General features: G+C 43.5%; 1 protein-coding gene across 1 annotated transcript in view; it reads left to right on the forward strand.

Moving 5' to 3' along the window:
• The window catches only part of KCNMA1 (potassium calcium-activated channel subfamily M alpha 1), a 423,981-nt gene that overhangs the window by 390,782 nt on the left and 10,026 nt on the right, over positions 1-23,173 (forward strand). Inside the window, exons 19-23 of the mRNA XM_083363343.1 lie at positions 4,025-4,138; positions 9,249-9,379; positions 17,049-17,243; positions 18,029-18,147; positions 19,069-19,293. Coding sequence (XP_083219469.1) covers positions 4,025-4,138; positions 9,249-9,379; positions 17,049-17,243; positions 18,029-18,147; positions 19,069-19,293 — 784 coding nt within the window. The remainder of the gene's footprint in view (positions 1-4,024; positions 4,139-9,248; positions 9,380-17,048; positions 17,244-18,028; positions 18,148-19,068; positions 19,294-23,173) is intronic.

Raw genomic sequence — 23,173 nt, forward strand, 5'->3', positions numbered from 1 at the left:
ATAATAAGAAAATACATCTGCCTGTGGACCAATAGGAGACAATATTTGGGAACAGGGCTTTTTTTGTCAAAGAAAAAAGGTGCCGGAACTCACACGTGTCATACAACCCACCTTGCCTACCCTACAAGGTTCCATCCCAAGAAATGGTGCCGGAACTCCGTTCTGAGCGTTCTATGAGAAAAAAAAAGCCCTGTATCTATCTATCTATCTATCTATCTATCTATCTATCTATCTATCTATCTATCTATCCATCCACGTTTGTCTTGTCTGTCTATCTATCTATCTATCTATCTATCTATCTATCTATCCATCTATCCATCCACGTTTGTCTTGTTTATCTGTCTATCTATCTATCTATCTATCTATCTATCTATCTATCTATCTATCTATCTATCTATCTATCTATCTATCCAGTGCTTTTTTTGTAAAAGAAAAAGGCGCCGGAACTCACACCTGTCATACAACCCACCTTGCCTACCCTACAAGGTTCCATCCAAAAAAGGTGCCGGAACTCCGTTCTGAGTGTTCCGTGAGAAAAAAAAAGCCTTGTTTGGAACTCAGGATTGAACACGGATGGTGTCACCTCGTTTGGTAATGAAACGTCTGTAAGGAAACCACCAAGCTCAAAGAACACGGAAGACTCCACAGTTTTTTCTCTCTCTTTTTTTTTCTTTTCTTCCTCCTCCTCCTCCTCCTTGCAAACCCCACTCCCTTGTAGCACTGATAATGTTAGCTAGTTTGGTAATGAAACATCTGTAACAAAACCACCAAGCTCTGAGAGTACCAAGGACCCCATAGTCTTTTCTCTCCTCCTCCTCCTCCTCCTCCTCCTCCTCCTCCTCCTCCTCCTCCTTGCAAACCCCACTCCCTTCTAATACTGATGGTGTTAGCTAGTTTGGTAATGAAACATCTGTAAGAAAACCAAGGACCCCACTCCTGTAAAGTCTCTTTTGTATCATGACACCTCCATAGTGACATTCTTCTAGTAACCTTGTAGAATTCCTCGTAGAATACAATGTCACTTGACCTAGTCAAATACACCAATAGGATAATTAGGCCAACGGGCATCCTTTTTGGTGTTCCCTTGATTTAGCCCAAAACAGGATTAAATTAACTTCCCAATCAACTAACTTTGTGTGACGCAAACTCCTTACTAATTACTATTTCTGTTTAAACTGCACAGAGAGCAACTAGCTAGGTGGGGAGCTAGTTTAACCCTAGGTGGCAGCACTCGACCGATCTTGGCTTATCTTGCACAGCTAAGCAAGGTCAGACTTGGTTAATCCAAAATTGTAGATTATCCTTAGACGTAGAAGAAGCATCCTGGGGCGGGAAAAAACCCCACAATTCCTTCCGATGTGGAAGTCGAGGCACAACACCTTTTTAAAGATCTCTTTCGTCAATGTTTTCCTCTTGTTTGGATTGGCTTCCTGATTGCACATACCATGTTTCCCCAAAAACAAGACTGGGTTTTGTATTAATTTTTGCTCCAAAAAGACGCATTGGCTCTTTATTTTTGGGGAAATATGGTATTAAATGCATCCCTCTGGCTGACGATCTTAGCTGGGGCTTATTTTTGGAGTAGGGCTTATATTACAAGCATCCTGAAAAATCATGCTAGGCCTCATTTTCCAGTTGGGTCTTATTTCTGGGGAAATACGGTAGTCTATATAAATAAGAGTTGATATCTTTTCAGTGCACTGCTACCACCTGATACAAAGAACACATGTTTGTTAGCATACAGTAACATCCTTTGAGCAAGGTCTGTGTTTTAGGTTTGCAATGGTTTTACGTGTTGTTTACCAGTTTTTTCGTTTCAGGAGATTAGCTGAGATGCAACTTCTCAAATACAGTCCTTCCTTGAGCATTTGTATACGCGTGAGAGAATTTGAGTGGGAGAGGGGCTCTCACTTAAATCAGAGTTCCCCAACCTTCCCAAAGGCTTTGCACAGGTGCACCTGCTCAACCGCTGCTCACGCAAATGGAGCACAGGTGCACCTGCTCACCCGCTGCTCGCGCAAATGGAGCACAGGTGCACCTGCTCACGCGCTGCTCGCGCAAATGGAGCACAGGTGCACCTGCTCAACCGCTGCTCGCGCAAATGGAGCACAGGTGCACCTGCTCACCCGCTGCTCGCACAAATGGAGCACAGGTGCACCTGCTCACCCGCTGCTCGCGCAAATGGAGCACAGGTGCACCTGCTCACCCACTGTTCGTGCAAATGGAGCACAGGTGCACCTGCTCACCCGCTGCTCGCGTAAATGGAGCACAGGTGCACCTGCTCACCCACTGTTCGTGCAAATGGAGTACAGGTGCACCTGCTCACCCGCTGCTCGCGTAAATGGAGCACAGGTGCACCTGCTCACCCGCTGCTCACGCAAATGGAGCACAGGTGCACCTGCTCACCCGCTGCTCGTGCAAATGGAGCACAGGTGCACCTGCTCACGCGCTGCTCACGCAAATGGAGCACAGGTTCACCTGCTCACCCGCTGCTCACGCAAATGGAGCACAGGTGCACCTGCTCACCCACTGTTCGTGCAAATGGAGCACAGGTGCACCTGCTCACCCGCTGCTCACGCAAATGGAGCACAGGTGCACCTGCTCACCCACTGTTCGTGCAAATGGAGCACAGGTGCACCTGCTCACCCGCTGCTCGCGTAAATGGAGCACAGGTGCACCTGCTCACCCGCTGCTCACGCAAATGGAGCACAGGTGCACCTGCTCACCCGCTGCTCACGCAAATGGAGCACAGGTGCACCTGCTCACCCGCTGCTCGTGCAAATGGAGCACAGGTGCACCTGCTCACGCGCTGCTCACGCAAATGGAGCACAGGTTCACCTGCTCACCCGCTGCTCACGCAAATGGAGCACAGGTGCACCTGCTCACCCACTGTTCGTGCAAATGGAGTACAGGTGCACCTGCCCACCCGCTGCTCGCGTAAATGGAGCACAGGTGCACCTGCTCACCCGCTCCTCGTGCAAATGGAGCACAGGTGCACCTGCTCAACCGCTGCTCACGCAAATGGAGCACAGGTGCACCTGCTCACCCACTGTTCGTGCAAATGGAGCACAGGTGCACCTGCTCACCCGCTGCTCGCGTAAATGGAGCACAGGTGCACCTGCTCACCCGCTGCTCACGCAAATGGAGCACAGGTGCACCTGCTCACCCGCTGCTCACGCAAATGGAGCACAGTATGCACCTGCTCACTTGCTGCTCGCACAAATGGAGCACAGGTGCACCTGCTCACGCGCTGCTCGCGCAAATGGAGCACAGGTGCACCTGCTCACCCGCTGCTCGCGCAAATGGAGCACAGGTGCACCTGCTCACCCGCTCCTCGTGCAAATGAGGATGCACACGCACGCTCGCCCACCACTTCCATGGCCCAGTTCCAAATGGCTCAAGGGCCAATTGTGGGCTGCAGCCCCAGGGGTTGGGGACCCCTGATTTAAATAATTGCAAAGCACATTCTTGATCGTATTGCTTCGCACTACGACTTAAGAAAACAGGTTTCCCTTTTTTGGTGTTCTTAATAATTCCCAGCAGGTAGCACCTGACTAAGCTCAGCTAATGTTGAGAAGCAGAACAGGCGAGTTCTACACATTCTCTTCGATGTATTTAAATAGCTGTGAGCTATTTATCTGGATGTATTTAAAGAGCTGTGCGCCAGAGAGAAAGGTTGCAATGTTCTTTTCGAAGGATGTGTTGGTAAACGAGACCCATTGTTGTTGTTGGGAAAACGTTTAAACATAATAAAAATTCAAGCCATGCAGCTTTGGTCCTGGGAATAGGACCATTTCTTTCCTTGGAAACATTAGGGTTTATAATGGGGCAGGGGGATCCGAGTTGGCCGCAGATGGTTCAGATTCATCCTTATCCCAGATCTTCTTGAACTTCTTATTTCTTCTCATTCACAGGCCCAGTAAGGACCATTGCAGTATGGCTTCTTCCTAGTCTAATCTTGTTGTAATTAGAGTTACGAGTCCTAGTGTAGCATCTCAGCTTCTTGTTACTCTTGTCCCTACAGGGTTTTCGCCACCTGGAATGGAGAGGTCATCACCTGACAAGAGTCCAATGCACGGCCTTCTCCGCCAGCCCTCCATTACAACGGGAATCGACATCCCTATTATTACTGAGTTAGGTAAGCTCCTTTGGGATCTTGCTACATGTTTTTCCTTTTCATTTTTCCCAGCCTGAGGAGTGCTGCATTTAAGTAAAGATGTAGGGTTTTCTTCTGAAACTTGTACAGTATGAGTGCGCATACAGACATCCATGTAAAACAAGCTCACCGACACACACACACACACACACACACACAGAGCCAATGAGGTAGTTCAGGGCCGTCAAATTGCTGGCCCACAGACCAGTTGTATCACGTGGAGGCCACGCCCACCCCATCTCCACAAAGGCAAAAAACATTGCGATATATTGCAATACGTCACGTGTGACACCTGTGATGTAGTTGCTAAGATGCTGGACTAGTAGCGGGAATACCCTTCCGGTGCTCTTGAAGCATGGAAACCAACTGGATGACCCTGGACCAGTTGTTCTCTCTCAGCGCAACAACACAACTGGGGTATGTAATCTTTAAAGAGATGGACTAAGAACAAGGAGATCAAATTCTCGTGTCCCTTGAGGCATGGAAGAGTTGGGCCAGTCATACGCTCTCCTGGAAGAGTCTATCTCCCACTAGATAGTCTATAGCCTTCATGCAGAAACCTTCTTCCTGCAGTGGATTGATAATAATAATACACATGCATACATACAGAGGTGCACACACACACACACACAATGATTAAGCAAGTTCTTTTTTTAAAGAACTATCTTAATTTTACTTCTTTTACTTGGTAATAATCTATGGTCATGTAGGCAGTTGCAGGGACCCATAAAGTTTTTCATGACACTGCTATCCTGTGACAGAAGGCCCTACAATGACCGGTAAAGCTTTACCCCAAACTTTCCCAAAGGCCATCCCACTGTCAGTGCAGCCGGGTCCCACAAACTAGATCCCATAGTCGCCAGAGCCAATTCACAAGGCAAGGAGGAAGTTTGTAGCCTGTAAACAAGGTTCAAAGTCCTCAAGGCCAGTTCCACAGTCCACAAACAAGGTTCAGAGTCTGCAGGGCAGAAACACGATCTGAAAACAAAGAAGCAGGGTTTACAGCCAATCCTCCCCTGCATTTGTGAAGGCAGGAAGCCCCCTCTTTCCAGCTGACCACTTCCCCAATGCCAGAGGGGTCTGGGATAGTTCCAACTCCTCCTTCTCCTCCAAAACGGGATCCGATGGGGCCATGGCATCTACACCATCGTAGGACTGAGCCTCTAGGGCAAAAATTCCCACCGCAAACCAAAACGACTACAGCAACAGAGGCAATCTTTGACTTACAACTTCATTTACCCCTGTTCTAAATTACAACGGCGCTGGGAAAAAAAAGTGGTTTGTGATCCGTCCTCTCACTTAGGACCATTGCGATATCCCCATGGTCATCGGGGAATCAGAAGTCGAGCACTTGGCAACCAGCATGTACATACAATGGCTGCAGCATCCTGGGGTCACGTGATCACAATTTGCAGCCCTTTCCTTAGCTGGCGTCTGACTAGCCGAGTCAATGTGGGAAGCTGGGTTTGCTTAATGACCACGATTCCTTTCACATCTGCAGTGACTTGCTTAAGAACCATGGCAAATAGATCATAAAATTAGATAGGTAAAGGTAAAGGTTCCCCCGCACACGCGTGCTAGTCGTTTCCGACTCTAGGGGCCGGTGCTCATCTCCGTTTCAAAGCCGAAGAGCCAGTGCTTGTCCGAGGACGTCTCCGTGGTCATGTGGCCGGCATGACTAGACGCCAAAGGCGCACAGAACGCTGTTACCTTCCCACCGGAGTGGTCCCTATTTTTCTACTTGCATTTTTACGTGCTTTCGAACTGCTAGGTTGGCAGAAGCTGGGACGAGTAACAGGCGCTCGCTCTGCTACGCGGCACTCGGGATTCGACCCGCCAAACTGCCGACCTTCTGATCAACAAGCTCAGCGTCCTAACCCACTGAGCCACCGCGTCCCTTGTTAAAATTAGATACAGCTGCCTTAACAATCAGCTTGCTCAGCCCTGGGCATGAAGATGCTGCTTGTGGACATAAGTCGGGGGCTGCATACTGTGTATTAGAGCAGGACCCTCTGGACAGTCTGCTCGGAGTCTGATTCAGCTTGAGGGACGATGAGAGTCAGACTGGCTTCGAGGGCTTATGATACTCCGATACTCGCTTGTCTTCCTCCCTGGATGTTGGAAGCCGAGGAGGTCTCAAATAAACCATTAATTTCAGCTGGAGCATTAAGAAGGCTACAACTTCACTCATCCTCATTCTTCCTGGGCGAATTCCCTGCTGTGTTTCTGATCATAAAGCCGAGCTTGACTTGTGGTCCTTTCGTCCATTTATTGTCTTCCCTTTTTTTTAGTTTTTCAGCTTCGTTTGTCTTACTCCCTTCTTTGATACTCTTTCCGTGCCTTCTCCTTCCCTCCAACCCCATTCCCCGCCCCCCCCTCCTCAACACTTACCAGCTGAACTTGGCAAACCTCTGCCTAGGGTTTCAATCGGTCAGGAAAAAACCCAAACCAAACCAGTGGCGTTCAGGTCTAATGATAACCGAACTGGGTAAGAAGCATCTTTCCTCTTTGATGTAAACCGCTTGTTGCTCTGCTGTTGTTCTACTCTCGGCTTTCTTCTTTCTTTGTCTGGCTGTATCAGAGAGTTGCCTTCTCAGTGCTACTTTGAATGTGTTTTATTTATGATTCCAGACGAAATGGAATCTTGTTCTTGTTCTGCCTTTTCTTAATGATTTTTTTTTCTTTTTCTTGACATACACACAGCATTGGTAGAACTTTGATCACAATCATTTGACCTGCTGGCTCTTTATGTATCATCTGCACGCTAATTATTTCTTCTTCTTCTTCTTCTTCTTCTTCTTCTTCTTCTTCTTCTTCTTCTTCTTCTTCTTCTTCTTCTTCTTCTTCTTCTTCTTCTTCTTCTTCTTCTTCTCCTACTTCTTCTTCTTCTTCTTCTTCTTCTTCTTCTTCTTCTTCTTCTTCTTCTTCTTCTTCTTCTTCTTCTCCTTCTCCTTCTCCTTCTCCTTCTCCTTCTCCTTCTTCTTCTTCTCCTTCTTCTTCTCCTCCTCCTCCTCCTCCTCCTCCTTCTTCTTCTTCTTCGTCTTCTTCTTCTTCTTCTTCTTCTTCTTCTTCTTCTTCTTCTTCTTCTTCTTCTTCTCCTCCTCCTCCTCCTTCTCCTTCTCCTCCTCCTCCTCCTCCTCCTCCTCCTCCTTCTCCTTCTCCTCCTCCTCCTCCTCCTCCTCCTCCTCCCAATTTGACAGATGCATTTCACACTTCTCAGGCACATGAAAGAAAGACAAACATTTGCAGAAGAAAAACAGAAATAAATTACTTTTTTTCCCCCTTAAAACATTGAAGGGCTGACCGAGAACAAGTTTTCATTCAGAGCTTCCATGTTGAATGTACTAAAAAACCCACTGTTCTTCTAAGCATTTTTTTTCCTTTTATCCAAGTGTGATTCTTGATTATTAAGTTCTGTGATGAAGCTCTGAATGTACGAACTCATTTTTCTCCCTATTAAGCAGAAGTCATTTGAATAAATCTTAGGAGAACGTGGAAGCAAAACAACTGATGCTAAAGCTTAGCCTTGTGTTTTGAGAGATCTTGCCCCAAATTATCTTTACATAAAATTTTCCACCAGCCTTGCCTGTGCTGCTAATTTTTCAGGGCTGCCAATAGAATATGAAATAGAGGCACTTCTTGAGATTTGTGTTTCGGCTTCCTTTACAACTTGACAGAAAAGTTTTTGTGCAGTTACATTCTTGAAGTCAAATGTCTTCCTTTTCTAGTACATAATAAAGTTTCAAAATAAATTAAAAATTAAGTTAAATTAACACTTAAAACGAAAACTATGAAACATTTGTTGTTAGTTGCAAAGTCGTGTCCGACCCATCGCGACCCCATGGACAACGTTCCTCCAGGCCTTCCTGTCCTCCACCATCTTCTGGAGTCCCTTTAAGCTCACGCCTCCTGCTTCAGTGACTCCATCCAGCCACCTCATTCTCTGTCATCCCCTTCTTCTCTTGCCCTCAATCTTTCCCAGCATTAGGCTCTTCTCCAGTGAGTCCTTCCTTCTCATTAGGTGGCCAAAGTATTTGAGTTTTAGCTTCAGGATCTGGCCTTCTAAAGAGCCATCAGGGTTGATCTCCTCTAGGACTGACCGGTTGGATCGCCTTGCAGTCCAAGGGACTCGCAGGAGTCTTCTCCAGCACCAGAGTTCAAAGGCCTCAATTCTTTGGTGCTCAGCCTTTCTTATGGTCCAGCTTTCACTGCCATACATTGCAACTGGGAAGACCATAGCCTTGACTATACGCACTTTTGTTGACAGGGTGATGTCTCTGCTTTTTAGTGTGCTGTCTAGATTTGCAATGAAACATAGCCACTAGTAATTTTTGAGGAAGCTTTATGTTCCTAATCAGGAAATAAAATGCTTGCATTCAAGCCAAGGGAGCATCATGTTGGCTTTCCGCTACACACAAGGTAAAACTCGAACTGGTCTCGTCTCCTGGCAAGCTGGTTAGAGACAGGTAGTCCTCGGATTACGACCACAGTCAAACCCCAACGTTCCTGTTGCTAAGTGAGACATTTGTTAAGTGAATTTTGCCCCGTTTTGTGACCTTTTCTGGCCACAGTGGCTCAGCGAATGACTGCCGTTGTTAAGTTAGTAATGGGGTTGTTAAGTGGATCTGGCTTCCCCATGGACTTTGCAGCTCAGAAGGGCATCACGTGACCCTGGAAAAATGCGAGTCGGTTGCCAAGCGTTCCGAATTTTGATCACATGACCCTGGGAATGCTGCAACGGTCATTAAGTGTGAAAAATGTTCCTAAGTCGCTTTTTTCCAGTGCCGTGGTGACTTTGAATGGTCAGTAAATGAACTGTGAAGGATTTCCAGGACACATTCCAAACAACACTGATTCAGGCCACTGAGGAGTTCCTACTCTTGACATCTGCACCTTTCGTAAAGACAAACAAATGTTCTTCTTTCCCCCAAAGGCGGATTCCGCGTAGATTTTAATTTTGTCCTCAGCAACATGCCAACATTCAAGACGCGGAACTTTCTGCCCAGGCGCTGTGCTTCTTCTTCACGTTACGGCGGGTAAAAGACATCAGATATCCGATCAGGATCTGGATAGGTTGTCATTTTCTTTCCAGTCAATGATTCCAATGTCCAGTTCCTGGATCAAGATGACGATGATGACCCGGATACCGAATTGTATCTCACCCAGCCTTTCGCGTGCGGGACCGCCTTTGCGGTTAGTGTCCTGGATTCCCTCATGAGTGCGGTAAGCACCCGTCTTTTCTACGTTCTGTGTATCGTAAGAGTAAGGCTGTGGTTTTGGCTCTAGGCCTACGCTGACTCTGGGGAGAGACTAAAAGGTGCTTTTCCAAAAAGGCAACTGGAATTTCTTGGGTTTTTTTTTTCCTCTTGAAATGTTTCACGACTCAGCCAAGAAGCTTCTGACTAAACGGTGGGGAATAGAAGGATAGACAAACAGATATAGATGATAGATAGATAGATAGATAGATAGATAGATAGATAGATAGATAGATAGATAATAGAGAGATTATACAGACATATAAAGATACATGATAGATAGATAACAGAGATTATACAGACATATCAAGATAGATAGATAGTTATAGTAGATAGATAGATAGTAGATAGATAGATAGATAGATAGATAATAGAGAGATTATACAGACATATAAAGATACATGATAGATAGATAACAGAGATTATACAGACATATCAAGATAGATAGATATAGTAGATAGATAGATAGATAGATAGATAGATAGATAGATAGATAGATAGATATAGAGATGATATAGATATACATTAACTTGAAGAGTCCTCCTTCAACAGAGGAGGATGAGGGATATGACGTCCTTTCAGCAATCCCAAGAAGCTTCTCCTTCTCCTTCACACTCTGATTCAGGTGACCCTCAGGGCAGTCGATGGAAACTAATCAGGGAGAGAGGCAACCTAGTTACTAAGGAGAAACTTCCTAACAGTGAAGACAATTAACCTGTGGAACAGCTTTTGCCCTCCAGAGGTTGTGGGTGCTCCATCACCGGAGGTTTTTGAGAAGAGACCGGACAGCCACCTGTCTGGAATGGCATAGGGTCTCCTGCATGAGCAGAGGGTTGGACTAGAAGACCTTCCAGCTCAACTCTGATTAAATGTGAGAAGCGTGAATCACGAACATCTGAAGTGGGAGGTTTAGGAATAACTGAACTTGAGTGATCTGGAAAGGATAACCATCGCTCTCCTGTTTGTTTGTTTATGCAATTTCTATGGCTGCCCAACTCAACCAACTGACTCTGGCTGAATTATATATTCTAGGCATGAGATCATACAGAGGAATGCTGCAGCCATATGCCCCAAAAGAATATTGTTAAATAAGGATCCTACTGATTAAAATTAATGACTACCGGATTTATTGAATGCAGATACATTGGGGAGGGCATTGAGAAGTGCCACTGCAAATTGCAAAAAAAAAAAAATAGTTAAGCAAAAAGGGCCTTAATGGATGATTTCAGGGTAAATATTAGAAAAATGAAAAACCCGACGCATAGATGGTTTGAATTGGGTAAAAGCCAAGAGAGTTTTGTAAAGAGGATTTCTTGTTTATTGCTAACACCTGCTTCGAGCCACATGGACACCAGTGTGATCACCAGATGTACAACCTTGGAATCAAATGGATGACATGACGGGAAACAGAAGATCAAGGAGTGCAACCCAGTCAGGCCTGCATAGTTGCCGGTGCAGACGACGGAATGGACTGTGAATTATTGGTGTCAAATATGTGGGTTAAATGTAGAAAATTGCGAGCAGAGTCACATGTGCCAACAAGATTTGACTTCAAGGACCTAACATACATATACATTATACATATATATTATACATCCATCCATCCATCCATCCATCCATCTATCTATCTATCTATCTATCTATCTATCTATCTATCTATCTAATTTGAATACATGCCCATTTTACCGGGTGACTTCAACAGGTCTATTAGATTGCTAACAAAGAATTAAAGGGAGACTAATATAGCTATTTCAAACTTATTTGTTCTCATCAGTCAGCCACACCCTTCTGAGATTTGAACCTGGGCTTAATTGGCCCGTATTTGGGCTGAAAAAGTGTTCAAAATACTCAAGATATATATATAATGTTTTCTGAGGTTTTCGCGGGTATTTGTATGTAGATCTTTGGTCATTCGGGTTTTTTCCCACGTAGAATTGAAGGTATAAGAGCAATGTTTCGAAGAAATCTCATCCGTCATCCTCAGGCTGGTGGCTTCAGCTTCGTTCTTCTCACTTCTCCCAGAAGAACGAAGCTGAAGCCACCAGCCTGAGGATGACGGATGAGATTTCATCAAAACGTTGCTCTTATACCTTCAATTCTACGTGGGAAAAAACCCGAATGACCAAAGATCTACATATATATATATATATATATATATATATATATATATATATAGAGAGAGAGAGAGAGAGAGAGAGAGAGAGAGAGAGAGAGAGAGAGAGAGAGAGAGAGAGAGAGAGAGAGAGAGAGAGAGAGAGAGAGATGAGAAGCCCAGAAGTCATGGGATGAAGTAAAAGTCATGAAACCAAAGCAGTAAAAAAAACACACAAAAAAAAACAAAAAGCCTTCCTCAGATTTCATAGAGAGAAAAGAAGAAGCTGCAGTGATGCCCAATGAAAGTCAAAGGCTTCAGATCCAACAAAAAGGGCAAATACAAGGAATGAATTCAGATTTCAAGGGCCAACCTGGAAAATGCAAAGGCTCCAGTCATCAAGAATGTCAAACAGATAAAAGATCATGAAGAAAACGAGGATTATCTTTAAGGGAGATCAGAGAAATCCTAAGAAAACCTCAAAGGTGCTTTTCCACGAGGCAACTGGATTTTATTTTTCTCTTTGAAGACGTTTCGCTTCTCATCCAAGAAGCTTCTTCAGCTCTGGCTGCATGGTGGGGGAGGATCATCCAGTCAGAGCTGAAGAAGCTTCTTGGATGAGAAGTGAAAAGTCTTCAAAGCAAAGTCCAGTTGCCTTGTGAAAAAGCACCTCCAGGACAACCATGAACCGGATGATGGAGAATCTCCGTAGACATAAGAAAAACTACAGTTAACATGGGCTACTCAGGTAATCATGGATGTAAGCTACAAGAGGGAAGTAAGGATGAAGTAAGATGGAAAGACTGTCCTGAAATCCTTTATGATGGCTTTACAGAAGGACAGAAATTTTACTAAGAGAAAATGAGGCACCAGAGATAATAGACCTGTTGAAGTCACCCGGTAAAATGGGCATGTATTCAAATTAGATAGATAGATAGATAGATAGATAGATAGATAGATAGATAGATAGACAGACAGACAGACAGACAGACAGACAGACAGACAGACAGACAAAGATAGACAGATAGATAGATAGATACAGACAGACAGATAGATCAATAGGCAGATAGGCAGATAGATAAAGCCAAGACAGACAGACAGAGAGATAGATAGATAGGTAGGTAGGCAGACAGATAGATAGCTAGACAGATAAAGATAGGTTGGTAGACAGGCAGGCAGGCAGACAGACGGACAGATAGAAAGACAGACATAAAGATAGACAGACAGACAAAGATAGACAGATAAATAGATATAGACAGACAGACGGATAGATCGAGAGGCAGATAGGCAGATAGACAAAGATAGACAGAAAGATAGATAGATAGAGATAGAGATAGATAGATAGACAGACAGAGAGACAAACATACAGACAGATAAATAGATAGATAGATAGATAGATAGATAGATAGATAGATAGATAGATAGATAGATAGATAGATAGATAGACAGACAGACAGACGGACAGATAGAAAGACAGACAGACAGACAGACAGACAGACAAAGACAGACAGACAGACCAACCCTATAGGAAAATAGCAGGGATAGGTGAAATACCATTTAAAGCAGGAGAAGAGGAGGGAATTAAAAAATCCAACCGCTCTATATCAACAATTATTGAGCAACATTGTGCGATCTGAAAATTGGAAAAGAGGATGGAATATTCCTATGGAAGATACCGTAAAAGGTGCAAATTATTGAACTATAGATTACTTCACAAGCAAGGTTTTGCTTAAGAACTAATTCCAGGCCAGAAGGACATAAGTTCAGACAATTGAAAGAGCAAAACGTTAGAAGGAACCCATAAAGTTATTTTTGCTTTATTGACTGATCAAAGCCATTGATTATATAAATCAGGTTAGAATATGGAATGCGTTAAGACTAATATGATATTATGATTATACTCCTGAGGAGCATCAAGATACTGTTCAAAAATGGAGACTTGACTGAAGAAAAAGCTATTTAAAAACTGGATCACGAAAACAGTATTTTATAATAGACCGAGACAACAATGCACTTTGTCCTCATTTCCATTTAATGTATATATAATAAGAATATCATAAAAATGCAGAGTGGAGAGAGATGAAATTTAGCGTCAAAACTGGGGGAGGGAGGCTGAAGCACTCTTTAAGCTTTGCGGATATGCATATTGTTAATGAAAAATAAAGTAAGACAAGCTCATTTGAAAGTGAAAATCATAAAGTGAAAAGTTAAGAACTAATTTTAGGCCAGAAGGTAAAAATATTGAAATATTGTCAGTCAGTGTTATAATCAACCCACAATGAATGGTGAAGAAGGGAAGGTGTAGACAATTTTTTATTTTTCTGGATTGAGAAACATTTATAGATGGACTGCAAGGTGGAGAAGGAAGTAGATTTGTCCTACAGAAGAAGGGAATAAAAATGTAGCCAAGAATATAAATGTGAAGGACATTTCTATGAAAATGAACATCAGAACACTTAGGGACCTTGGAGTCCTAGTGGACAATTGCTTATGAGACAGCCGTGTGCACAATCTTTATACACAATCCTGTATAAACAGAGGCATAGAATCAAGGTCACCCAAAGTATTAGTACCGCTTTCTAAAACCCCAGCGAGGCCACACCTGGGATACTGCAGCCAGTTTTGGTCACCATACTACAAAAAAGACATTGAGACCTAGGGAAAAGTTCAGAGAAGAGCAACTAAGATGATCAAAAGCCTGGAGACTAAAACATAGGAAGAAGGGCTGCAGGAATCGGGTTTGGCTAGTCTAGAGAAAAGAAGGATTAGGAGGGACATAAGAGTAGGATTCCAGTATTTGAGGGGCTGCCACCAAGAAGAGAGCAGTCAAGCTATTCTCCAAAGCTCCTGAAGGCAGGACAAGAAGCAACAGATGGGAAACTAATCAACGAGAGAAGCAACCTTGGAATTAAGGAGAAACTTCCTAACAGTGAGAACAATTAACCAGTGGAACAGAAGTTGCCTCCAGAAATCGTAGGCTCTCCATCACTGGAGATTTTTAAGAAGAGACTGGACAGTCACTTGTCTGAAATGGTATAGGTTCTCCTGCTTGAGCGGACGGCTGGACTAGAAGACCTCCAAGGTCCCTTCTTGCTCTATTCTATTCTATTCTATTCTATTCTATTCTATTCTATTCTATTCTATTCTATTCTATTCTATTCTATTCTTTTTTATTCTATTCTATTCTTTTTTATTCTATTCTATTCTATTCTATTCTATTCTATTCTTTTTTATTCTATTCTATTCTTTTTTATTCTATTCTATTCTTTTTTATTCTATTCTATTCTATTCTTTTTTATTCTATTCTATTCTTTTTTATTCTATTCTATTCTTTTTTTATTCTATTCTATTCTTTTTTATTCTATTCTATTCTTTTTTTATTCTATTCTATTCCATTCCATTCCATTCCATTCCATTCCATTCCATTCCATTCCATTCCATTCCATTCCATTCCATTCTATTCTATTCTATTCTATTCTATTCTATTCTATTCTATTCTATTCTATTCTATTCTATTCTATTCTATTCTATTCCATTCCATTCCATTCCATTCCATTCCATTCTATTCTTTTTTATTCTATTCTATTCTATATTCTATCCTATTCTAAGTACAAAGAGCTCTATGGCTAGGAGAAACTATTCAGTTGGTCCAGGACTAAATGAAGACAATTGCTTACTTGAGAGTACTGTCTACTCTTAGCTGTTTCGTGTTTGTGGAGTGAGACTAGAAGAAAACAACTTGGCAAGGCTGAGAGAAAAGGAGATAGTGAAGAAAGCCGATTAAACAGATGGACTGAGATAACAGAAATAGCTTTGGAAGAATTCTAACTTATTCCAGAGGCAGTTCAAGATAGTGAGAGCTTTTCCATGAGATCAGCAGACGATGACCCTCCAAATGAACTGAACCCCAATTTTGGAGGGTATGCATGTGTGTGCCCAAGTTGAGTATTCTGATGAGTAATAATGGTATCCTTTTTTTAAAAAAAAATCTATTTGATGAAACATAAACCTGGACTACTTAATTGAAGCACCAGACCACTGATCTATAAATAAATGTCCTTCTCTTGGTCTGCAATTAATATTTAAATATGTACCATTTGCCTGCAAGAGCAGGTTAGCTACCAATGCTGGCAAAACATCACAATGGAATACGTCTTCCTTAATAAATCACATTTTTTTTTACACCCGAGAGGGGATTTTTTTTTTGTTTCTGTTTTTTAAAAGGACAAGCAGAATCCTAAACTCATCATACATGTATGTGGAATGAACGGGGAATGTTTAATTGATGCGTGTTTGTGTCTCAACCCTGTCAAGTCCTGTAATATAATGTTTAGCAGAATGCTTTGAGTAGACATTTCAAGTCCAGGCACAATAATCAGGAATGACACCCGAAGCACGGAGGCGACTCCTCAGAGTATCAGTGACAAATATATATGGGCTCTATGATCTTTAAATGGGGTCTGGACTTTACAATGGCAGTTCCTCGGAGCTCTTCTTAGACGTGAAGGCCACGAGAAGGAAGGCAGTTACTCCTTCACCAGGACCACAATTATAGTGAACACACCTGATTTGTATTTCTGTACTTTAATCAAAATCAGACCTGAATCAGATAAGTACAAACAGAGAAAGGAGGAAAGAAAGAAAAACACAGGGAGACAGACAGAAAAAGAATAGATAGATAGATAGATAGATAGATAGAGATATGGATAGATAGATGAGAGATGATACAGATATATAGATATAAATATAATAGAGATAGATAGATGAGAGAGATGATAAAGATATATAAATGGATAGATAGATTAGATAGATAGATAGATAGATAGATAGATAGATAGATAGATAGATAGATAGATAGATAGATAGATAGGAGAGATAGATAAGAGAGATAGATAAGAGAGATGATACAGATATATAAATGGATAGATAGATTATAGATAGATGGATAGATAGATAGACAAGAGATGATACAGATATATAAATGGATAGATAGATTATAGATAGATAGATAGATAGATAGATAGATAGATAGATGAAAGAGAGATGATACATATATAAATGGATAGATAGATGATAGATGATACATATATAAATGGATAGATAGATAGATAGATAGATAGATAGATAGATACTAGATAGATAGATAGATGATAGATGATACATATATAATTGTATAGATAGATAGATAGATAGATAGATAGATAGATAGATAGATAGATAATAGATAGATAGATAATAGATAGATAATAGATAGATAGATAGATAGATAGATAGATAGATAGATAGATAGATAGATAGATACTAGATAGATAGATAGATAGATAGATAGATAGATAGATAGATAGATAGAGGCATATAGTGGGATGGGGATGAATCAAGTGGAAGTTTAACAGGGCAGAAGAAAATAGAATAATTCAGGGTGGGTGGGTGTCCTGTCTGTGCATTTTCAGAGGGAAATTATTTGAAGAGACAGCTAAGAACTTGAGTGCAGAGAAGGTCTTCTCTTTGCTTAAGGAGATGCCTTTTATTTTTCCCATCTCCGCAGACGTACTTCAACGACAATATTCTCACCCTGATACGCACCCTGGTGACGGGAGGGGCCACGCCCGAACTGGAGTCCCTGATCGCCGAAGAAAACGCCCTCCGGGGCGGCTACAGCACCCCGCAGACGCTGACCAACAGGGACCGGTGCCGGGTGGCCCAGCTGGCCTTGCTGGATGGGCCTTTCGCAGACCTCGGGGTAAGGTCCTCGCGAGCTTTGGAAAGAGGCCACGGGAGATCGGGCTGAGGCTACGCTCAAGATGGCTTAGGCCGGAGCAACGGGTTCATTTCGTTCATTAGATGTAGGAGAATCTCGCATGCTGAACAGTATTTGATTCCCCTATTCAAAATACGGGAATCCTCCTCCTCTCCCTCCTCCTCCTCCTCCTCCTCCTCCTCCTCCTCCTCCTCCTCCTCCTCCTCTTCTCTTCTTTTTCTCTTCACTTCCCTCCCTCCCTCCCTCCCTCCCTCCCTCCTCCTCCTCTTCCTCGCTCTTCCCAGTTGGGACAGTCCTTACCTATGACATCTTCTCCTTGCTATGATCCAAACTACCTTCATGGAAATTGACAACACGAACAAATGAACTTCTTTCCAAGTCTAGAGCAAGAAAATAAAAAGGTCCCGTGTTCTTAATCATCCCTGACTACGTTGTTCTTAATTGGTGGAATGGCTGATCTGCGGACCCCGAGCTTGGGACTTCATTTCAAAGAAGACTCAGTTGGCATTTTTCCATTTTCCAGCTCTTTGACTGTGGCTAGGGTGCTTGCGCACATATTTATTAGCTGTTTCAAGATTAAACGTTTAAACGAGGCAGTTCCTCGAGTAATTGTCGCTGACTTGCAACAGATTTCCTCACCATTTTCTTTCTTTAAATTATTTCCCCGGTGTTCGGTGTCATAGCAATAAGTGAGGCGTGGGGGGGGGGGGAGGGTGGTTAAAAAAAATACATTTCTGTAATATGTTTGTTTGCTTATTGTTTCCTAGGATGGTGGTTGTTATGGAGATCTATTTTGTAAAGCTTTGAAAACGTACAATATGCTCTGCTTCGGAATATACCGATTGAGAGATTTCAACTCAAGCACGCCTAGGCAATGTACAAAACGGTATGTTTCTGTCCCATCCTTGTTATTTTAAACGTTTTCAACCATTCATTCGGTTTTTGGGTTTTTTTAACCCCTGTTAGCACTGGATAGCTTGTTGCTTCTGCAGAGAAATAAATAGAAATAGACAACTGCTTTTTTTTTTTAAAGTGAGATGGAAAGAAAGAGAGAGAGAGAGAGAGAGAGAGAGAGAGAAAGAAAGAAAGAAAGAAAGAGAAAGAAAGAAAGAAAGAAAGAAAGAAAGAAAGAAAGAAAGAAAGAGAGAAAGGAAGAAAGGGATGGATGTGGGAAAGAGAAAGGAAGGAGAGAGAAAGAAAGAAATGGAGGAAGGAAGGAAAAAGAGAAGAAAGAAAAAAAGGGAAAGAAAGAAAGAAAGAAAGAAAGAAGAAAGAAAGAAAAAAAGAGGAAGGAAGGAGAGAGAGAAAGAAAGGGAAAGAGAGAAAAAAGAAAGAAAAAAGGAAAGAGAGAGAAAGGAAGAAAGAAAGGGATGGATGTGGGAAAGAAAAAGGAAGGAGAGAGAGAAAGAAAGAAATGGAAGGAAGGAAGGAAAAAGAGAAGAAAGAAAGGGAAAGAAAGAAAAAAAGAAAGAAACATCTCAGAACCCAAAAAGCTAATGGAAGGGAAGTAAAATAAAATAATAAAATAACAAAGAGAAAAACAGAATGTCAGAATAACAGAGTTGGAAGGGACCCTAGAGGTCATCTAGTCCAGCCCTCCTGCTCAAGCAGGAGTACCTATACCATTCCAGACCGGTGGCTGTCCAGTCTCTTCTTAAAAACCTCCAGTGTTGGAGCACCCACAATTTCTGGAGGCAACTTCTGTTCCACTGTTGGGAAGTTTCCCCTGAATTCCAGGTTGCTTCTCTCCTTGGTCCGTTTCCCTGCCTTACTTCTTGCGCTGTTGTTGTTGTTCTTTCCTTTCCAGTTTTGTTATAGCGAACCCACCTTATGAATTCGAGCTGGTGCCAACCGACTGGATCTTCTGCTTGATGCAGTACGATCACAACGCCGGCCAGTCCCGGGCCAGCCTCTCTCACTCTTCCCACTCTTCTTACGCGTCCAGCAAAAAAAGCTCCTCGGTCCATTCTCTGCCGGCCACTGCGAATCGCCAGAACCGCCCGAAGAGCAGAGACTCCAGAGAAAAACAGAAGTACGTGCAAGAAGACAGACTTTGATTTGTGTACCTAGTCTCGCTGTGTGTGTGTGAAGCTGTATCCACCACTCATGCTTCCCTAATGGGTGTGTCCAATAAGAGCTCCCCCTGTTCTCCTCCTCTGCTTTCCCCATGGATTCCCCTCCCCCCGTCATTTTATACACATATTTGGCACACGTAGCAGAGCGTGCACGTGGCTGTCCTTTTTATTTCGATACCACATATTTGGCACACGTAGCAGAGCGCGCACGTGGCTGTCCTTTCTATCTCGACACCACGAAAGCCTGAAGCACAACAGCAGCCGAGCAGGCGGACCAAAGCTAATTTCTGATGCTGTGGGCAACTCCATGCTCAGACTGCTCTTAAGGGGCCAAGCAGTTCGCCACTCTAGTGAGACAACTGGTTTTTCATTTTTATTTCATTTCGGAAGCCAACTCCAGAAATAAACTTACCTAAGGTAAGGGACGCGGTGGCTCAGTGGGTTAGGACACTGAGCTTGTCGATCCGAAGGTCGGCAGTTTGGCGGGTCGAATCCCGAGTGCCGCGTAGCAGAGTGAGCGCCTGTTACTCGTCCCAGCTTCTGCCGACCTAGCAGTTCGAAAGCACGTAAAAATGCAAGTAGAAAAATAGGGACCGCTACGGTGGGAAGGTAACAGCGTTCCATGCGCCTTTGGCGTCTAGTCATGCCGGCCACATGACCACGGAGACGTCCTCGGACAAGCGCTGGCTCTTCGACTCTGAAACGGAGATGAGCACCGGCCCCTAGAGTCGGAAATGACTAGCACGCGTGTGCGGGGGAACCTTTACCTTTACCTAAGGTAAAAGTTGGGGTGGGGAGAAAGACTTCAAAATCACACGTGTGAAGTCACGGTTCTCCCAACGGAGTAATGTTTCCAAGCCTCAGAGAAACACCTGCCAGAGAATATGGGAAAAATTCGGTCTCCTAGACTGCAGATAGCGTGTGCCTTGCACACTGTTGTTGTCATTTTTTGTTCTTTTCATAGTCTTACGCACGTGCTGTTGCACGGAAACGACGTTAGCTTTATTCTCAGTGCCTTGAATAGCGCTCTGCGAAAAATGATCAGGGATGTCGTTTTCCAGTTGTAGTGATTTAACCTTTTTTTAGATTTAAAAAAAAAATAAGAGTTTCTACTTGCAGCTTAAGTTCTGTCTAGCCTGCCACGCGAATAGCTGTATTTTCTCTCACTTTTTTGACACCTGGGATGTAGCGCGGCACACCTGATTCATAAATATTGAATGCGACCCATTAGAATATCCCTCCCTGAGGCTTTGACTTTTCACACCTGCCACCTGGTGTGCAGAGTAAACCAGGCAAAAGCTTCTTCGCATGGCAGAGAAGCACGTGAAGAATATTCAAAACGGAGCGGAAGCTTTTCTTTATTTTAAGTCTCGTTCCACGGGGAATCTTTCTTTTTTCCCCTCCCTGTTTGGAGCTTTTAATTTAGCGCTGTGAATACCTCAAGAAAGGCCCACGCTTCAAAGAAAAGGCGGGATCAGGTCTTAGCCAATGGACTTGGCAAGACTGTTTGACCATGAAATACACAGGAAGTCCTTGACTTACAACCGTTCATTTAATGACCCTTCCAAGATACCACAGCACTGAAAAAAAAGTGACCTATGAGCGTTAGGACCTTTGTAGCATCCCCGTGAAAACGGGATGAAAATTCAGACGTTTGGCAACTGGTTCATACTTACGACGGTTGCTGTGTCCCGAGGTCATGTGATCCCCTTTTATGACCGTCTGACGAGCAAAATCAGTGGGGGAAAACCAGGTTCCCTTGACACCCATTTTACTACCTGATCAATTGCCGTGGTTCAGTGAAGAATTGTGGCAAGCGATTGGAGCGAAACACCACGTAACCAAAATGTCTCCCTTAACAACAGAAATGTTGGACTGACGTGGGACCGTAAGTCGAGGATTACCTGCAGCAGCTGATTTTAAAAGAGAACCCACCAAAGAGGGTGCCTTGTATATGTCTTTACTCTGGCAACCAGTCTAATAGATTTTGCCAAATGTCACCGCCTTGTCGGGTGTTTAAACTGAGTGTTAAATTCAACACTCCTTATTGAGTGTTTCCAAACACAGGAGCATACTTGATATTTGGAGTCACGCTGAAGATTTGTTACTCTCCATCACTCAAAAAGCATTCGCTTCCAGAACAATAGGGGCCCATATGTAATCGTAGTGTGGTTGTTTTCGTGCAGACATGATGATGTTACTCAGTTGGGTCATGAGACATCTGCAAGAAAACTACCAGGTTCAGAGAGCACCCAGGTCCCTAAAGTTCTCCTCCTCCTCCTCCTCCTCCTCCTCCTCCTCCTCCTCCTCCTCCTCCTCCTCCTCCTCCTCCTCCTCCTCCTCCTCCTCCTCCTTCCTCTGATCCACAAACCCCATACCGTTCTAACATTGATGATGTTACCTAGTTAGGTCATGAAACATCTTCAGTAAAACCATGAAGTTCAGGAACCCCACAATCCAACCCAGAGCTACAAGTCTTCTCTTCTGTCAGAATCATAGCAGGTTTTTCTTAACAGGGCCCCTGGCATTCTTTCTGCCAGTCCACTTGCTCCTCAGCTGATCCCCTACTTCTGGGGGCTTGTGATGCTACCTAGATTGCTCCTTACTTGCCAGTTAATCGGGCTGCATTATTGGTGGCGTGTGTACATGCAAACGACACCTCTGCATAATTCTTCCCTGTTGCAATGTGCAACATCAACACAGCCCATGGGGGTATGTTCCTCTTTTTTTTTTTGAGGCAGTCTTAGTCTTTAGTCTTCCTTGCAGTCTGCTGACAATTTCAGCAAAGCAATTTGAGAAAACCCTGTTCTCAAAACAGAAGACACCATAAACTCTTACAATTCACCGGTCCCAAACATAGTTCCTCGTTACTCTAATTTTACTCATTGCAACTTAGCAACGCCGTTTGGAAAGACGTTGGCCAAGCTCACTCTGCGTCAGTCGGTCATTGGTGACTTGTAGGAACGGACTCCGAATTCAAGATGCAGAGAAGACGTTAAATTCCTACGCTGTCCTCACTGCGCTTTTGAAGTCCTGCACCGCTTAGTTTTATTTTTCCTTCAGTGCAGAAAGCGAATCCCTTGCAATTGTACAATTCCTTCCCTCCCCTCTTTTTCTTTTTGTAGAGACAGATGGTATTTTGCCTCGCATGTGCTCTGTGTTTTAGAACAGGGGTCCCCAATCCCCGGGCCACGGCACGCCAGCAACCGGTCCGCACAAACAACCAAAACCCCATCCGCGGGATGCAGGCAGCACACAAAAACCACGCACCCTCCGGTCTGCAGAAAAACCTCTCTCCACAGAACCGGTCCTTGGTGCCCAAAAGGTTGGGGACCTCTGTTTTAGAAAATTGTACTGGGGCTAGGAAGAGTTGCTAGGTAGGCATTTCCTTCCCACCCACCTCCGCTTCTCCCGAAAGCATGTTGATTATAAACGCTTGCTGTGTGAATTGACAACGAAAGCCAAGCACTTTTACTGACCACCTCCGGTTTAATTAACCATGAGAGCGAGGCACAAACACCCTCCTTCTTTGGATAATTGGGGAGATACGATTGCTGGAAATCGTGTCACGTTCCTATTCTTCCTCCTCTTCAAGGAAGCCTACATCTTCCAGCCCCAACTGGAAAGCAGGGTTGCAAACCCTCTTCTGCCAATTTTTGATCACGGAAGTTAAATTAATGCCCCCCCTTTTTTTGCAAAAGAACTGCTCGTCCTACCCCAGACTCACTTGCCGTTAGGCATTTTCTCATAGACTGCTAAGGATGTGCCTGTTAAAGTGCTCGATGGGACATGGGACAGTTTTAAAAGCCTTTGAAAACTTACATAGCTTATACTTCT

Source organism: Vipera ursinii (genome assembly GCF_947247035.1).
Source record: "Vipera ursinii genome assembly, chromosome: 5".
Lineage (NCBI taxonomy): Eukaryota > Metazoa > Chordata > Lepidosauria > Squamata > Viperidae > Vipera > Vipera ursinii.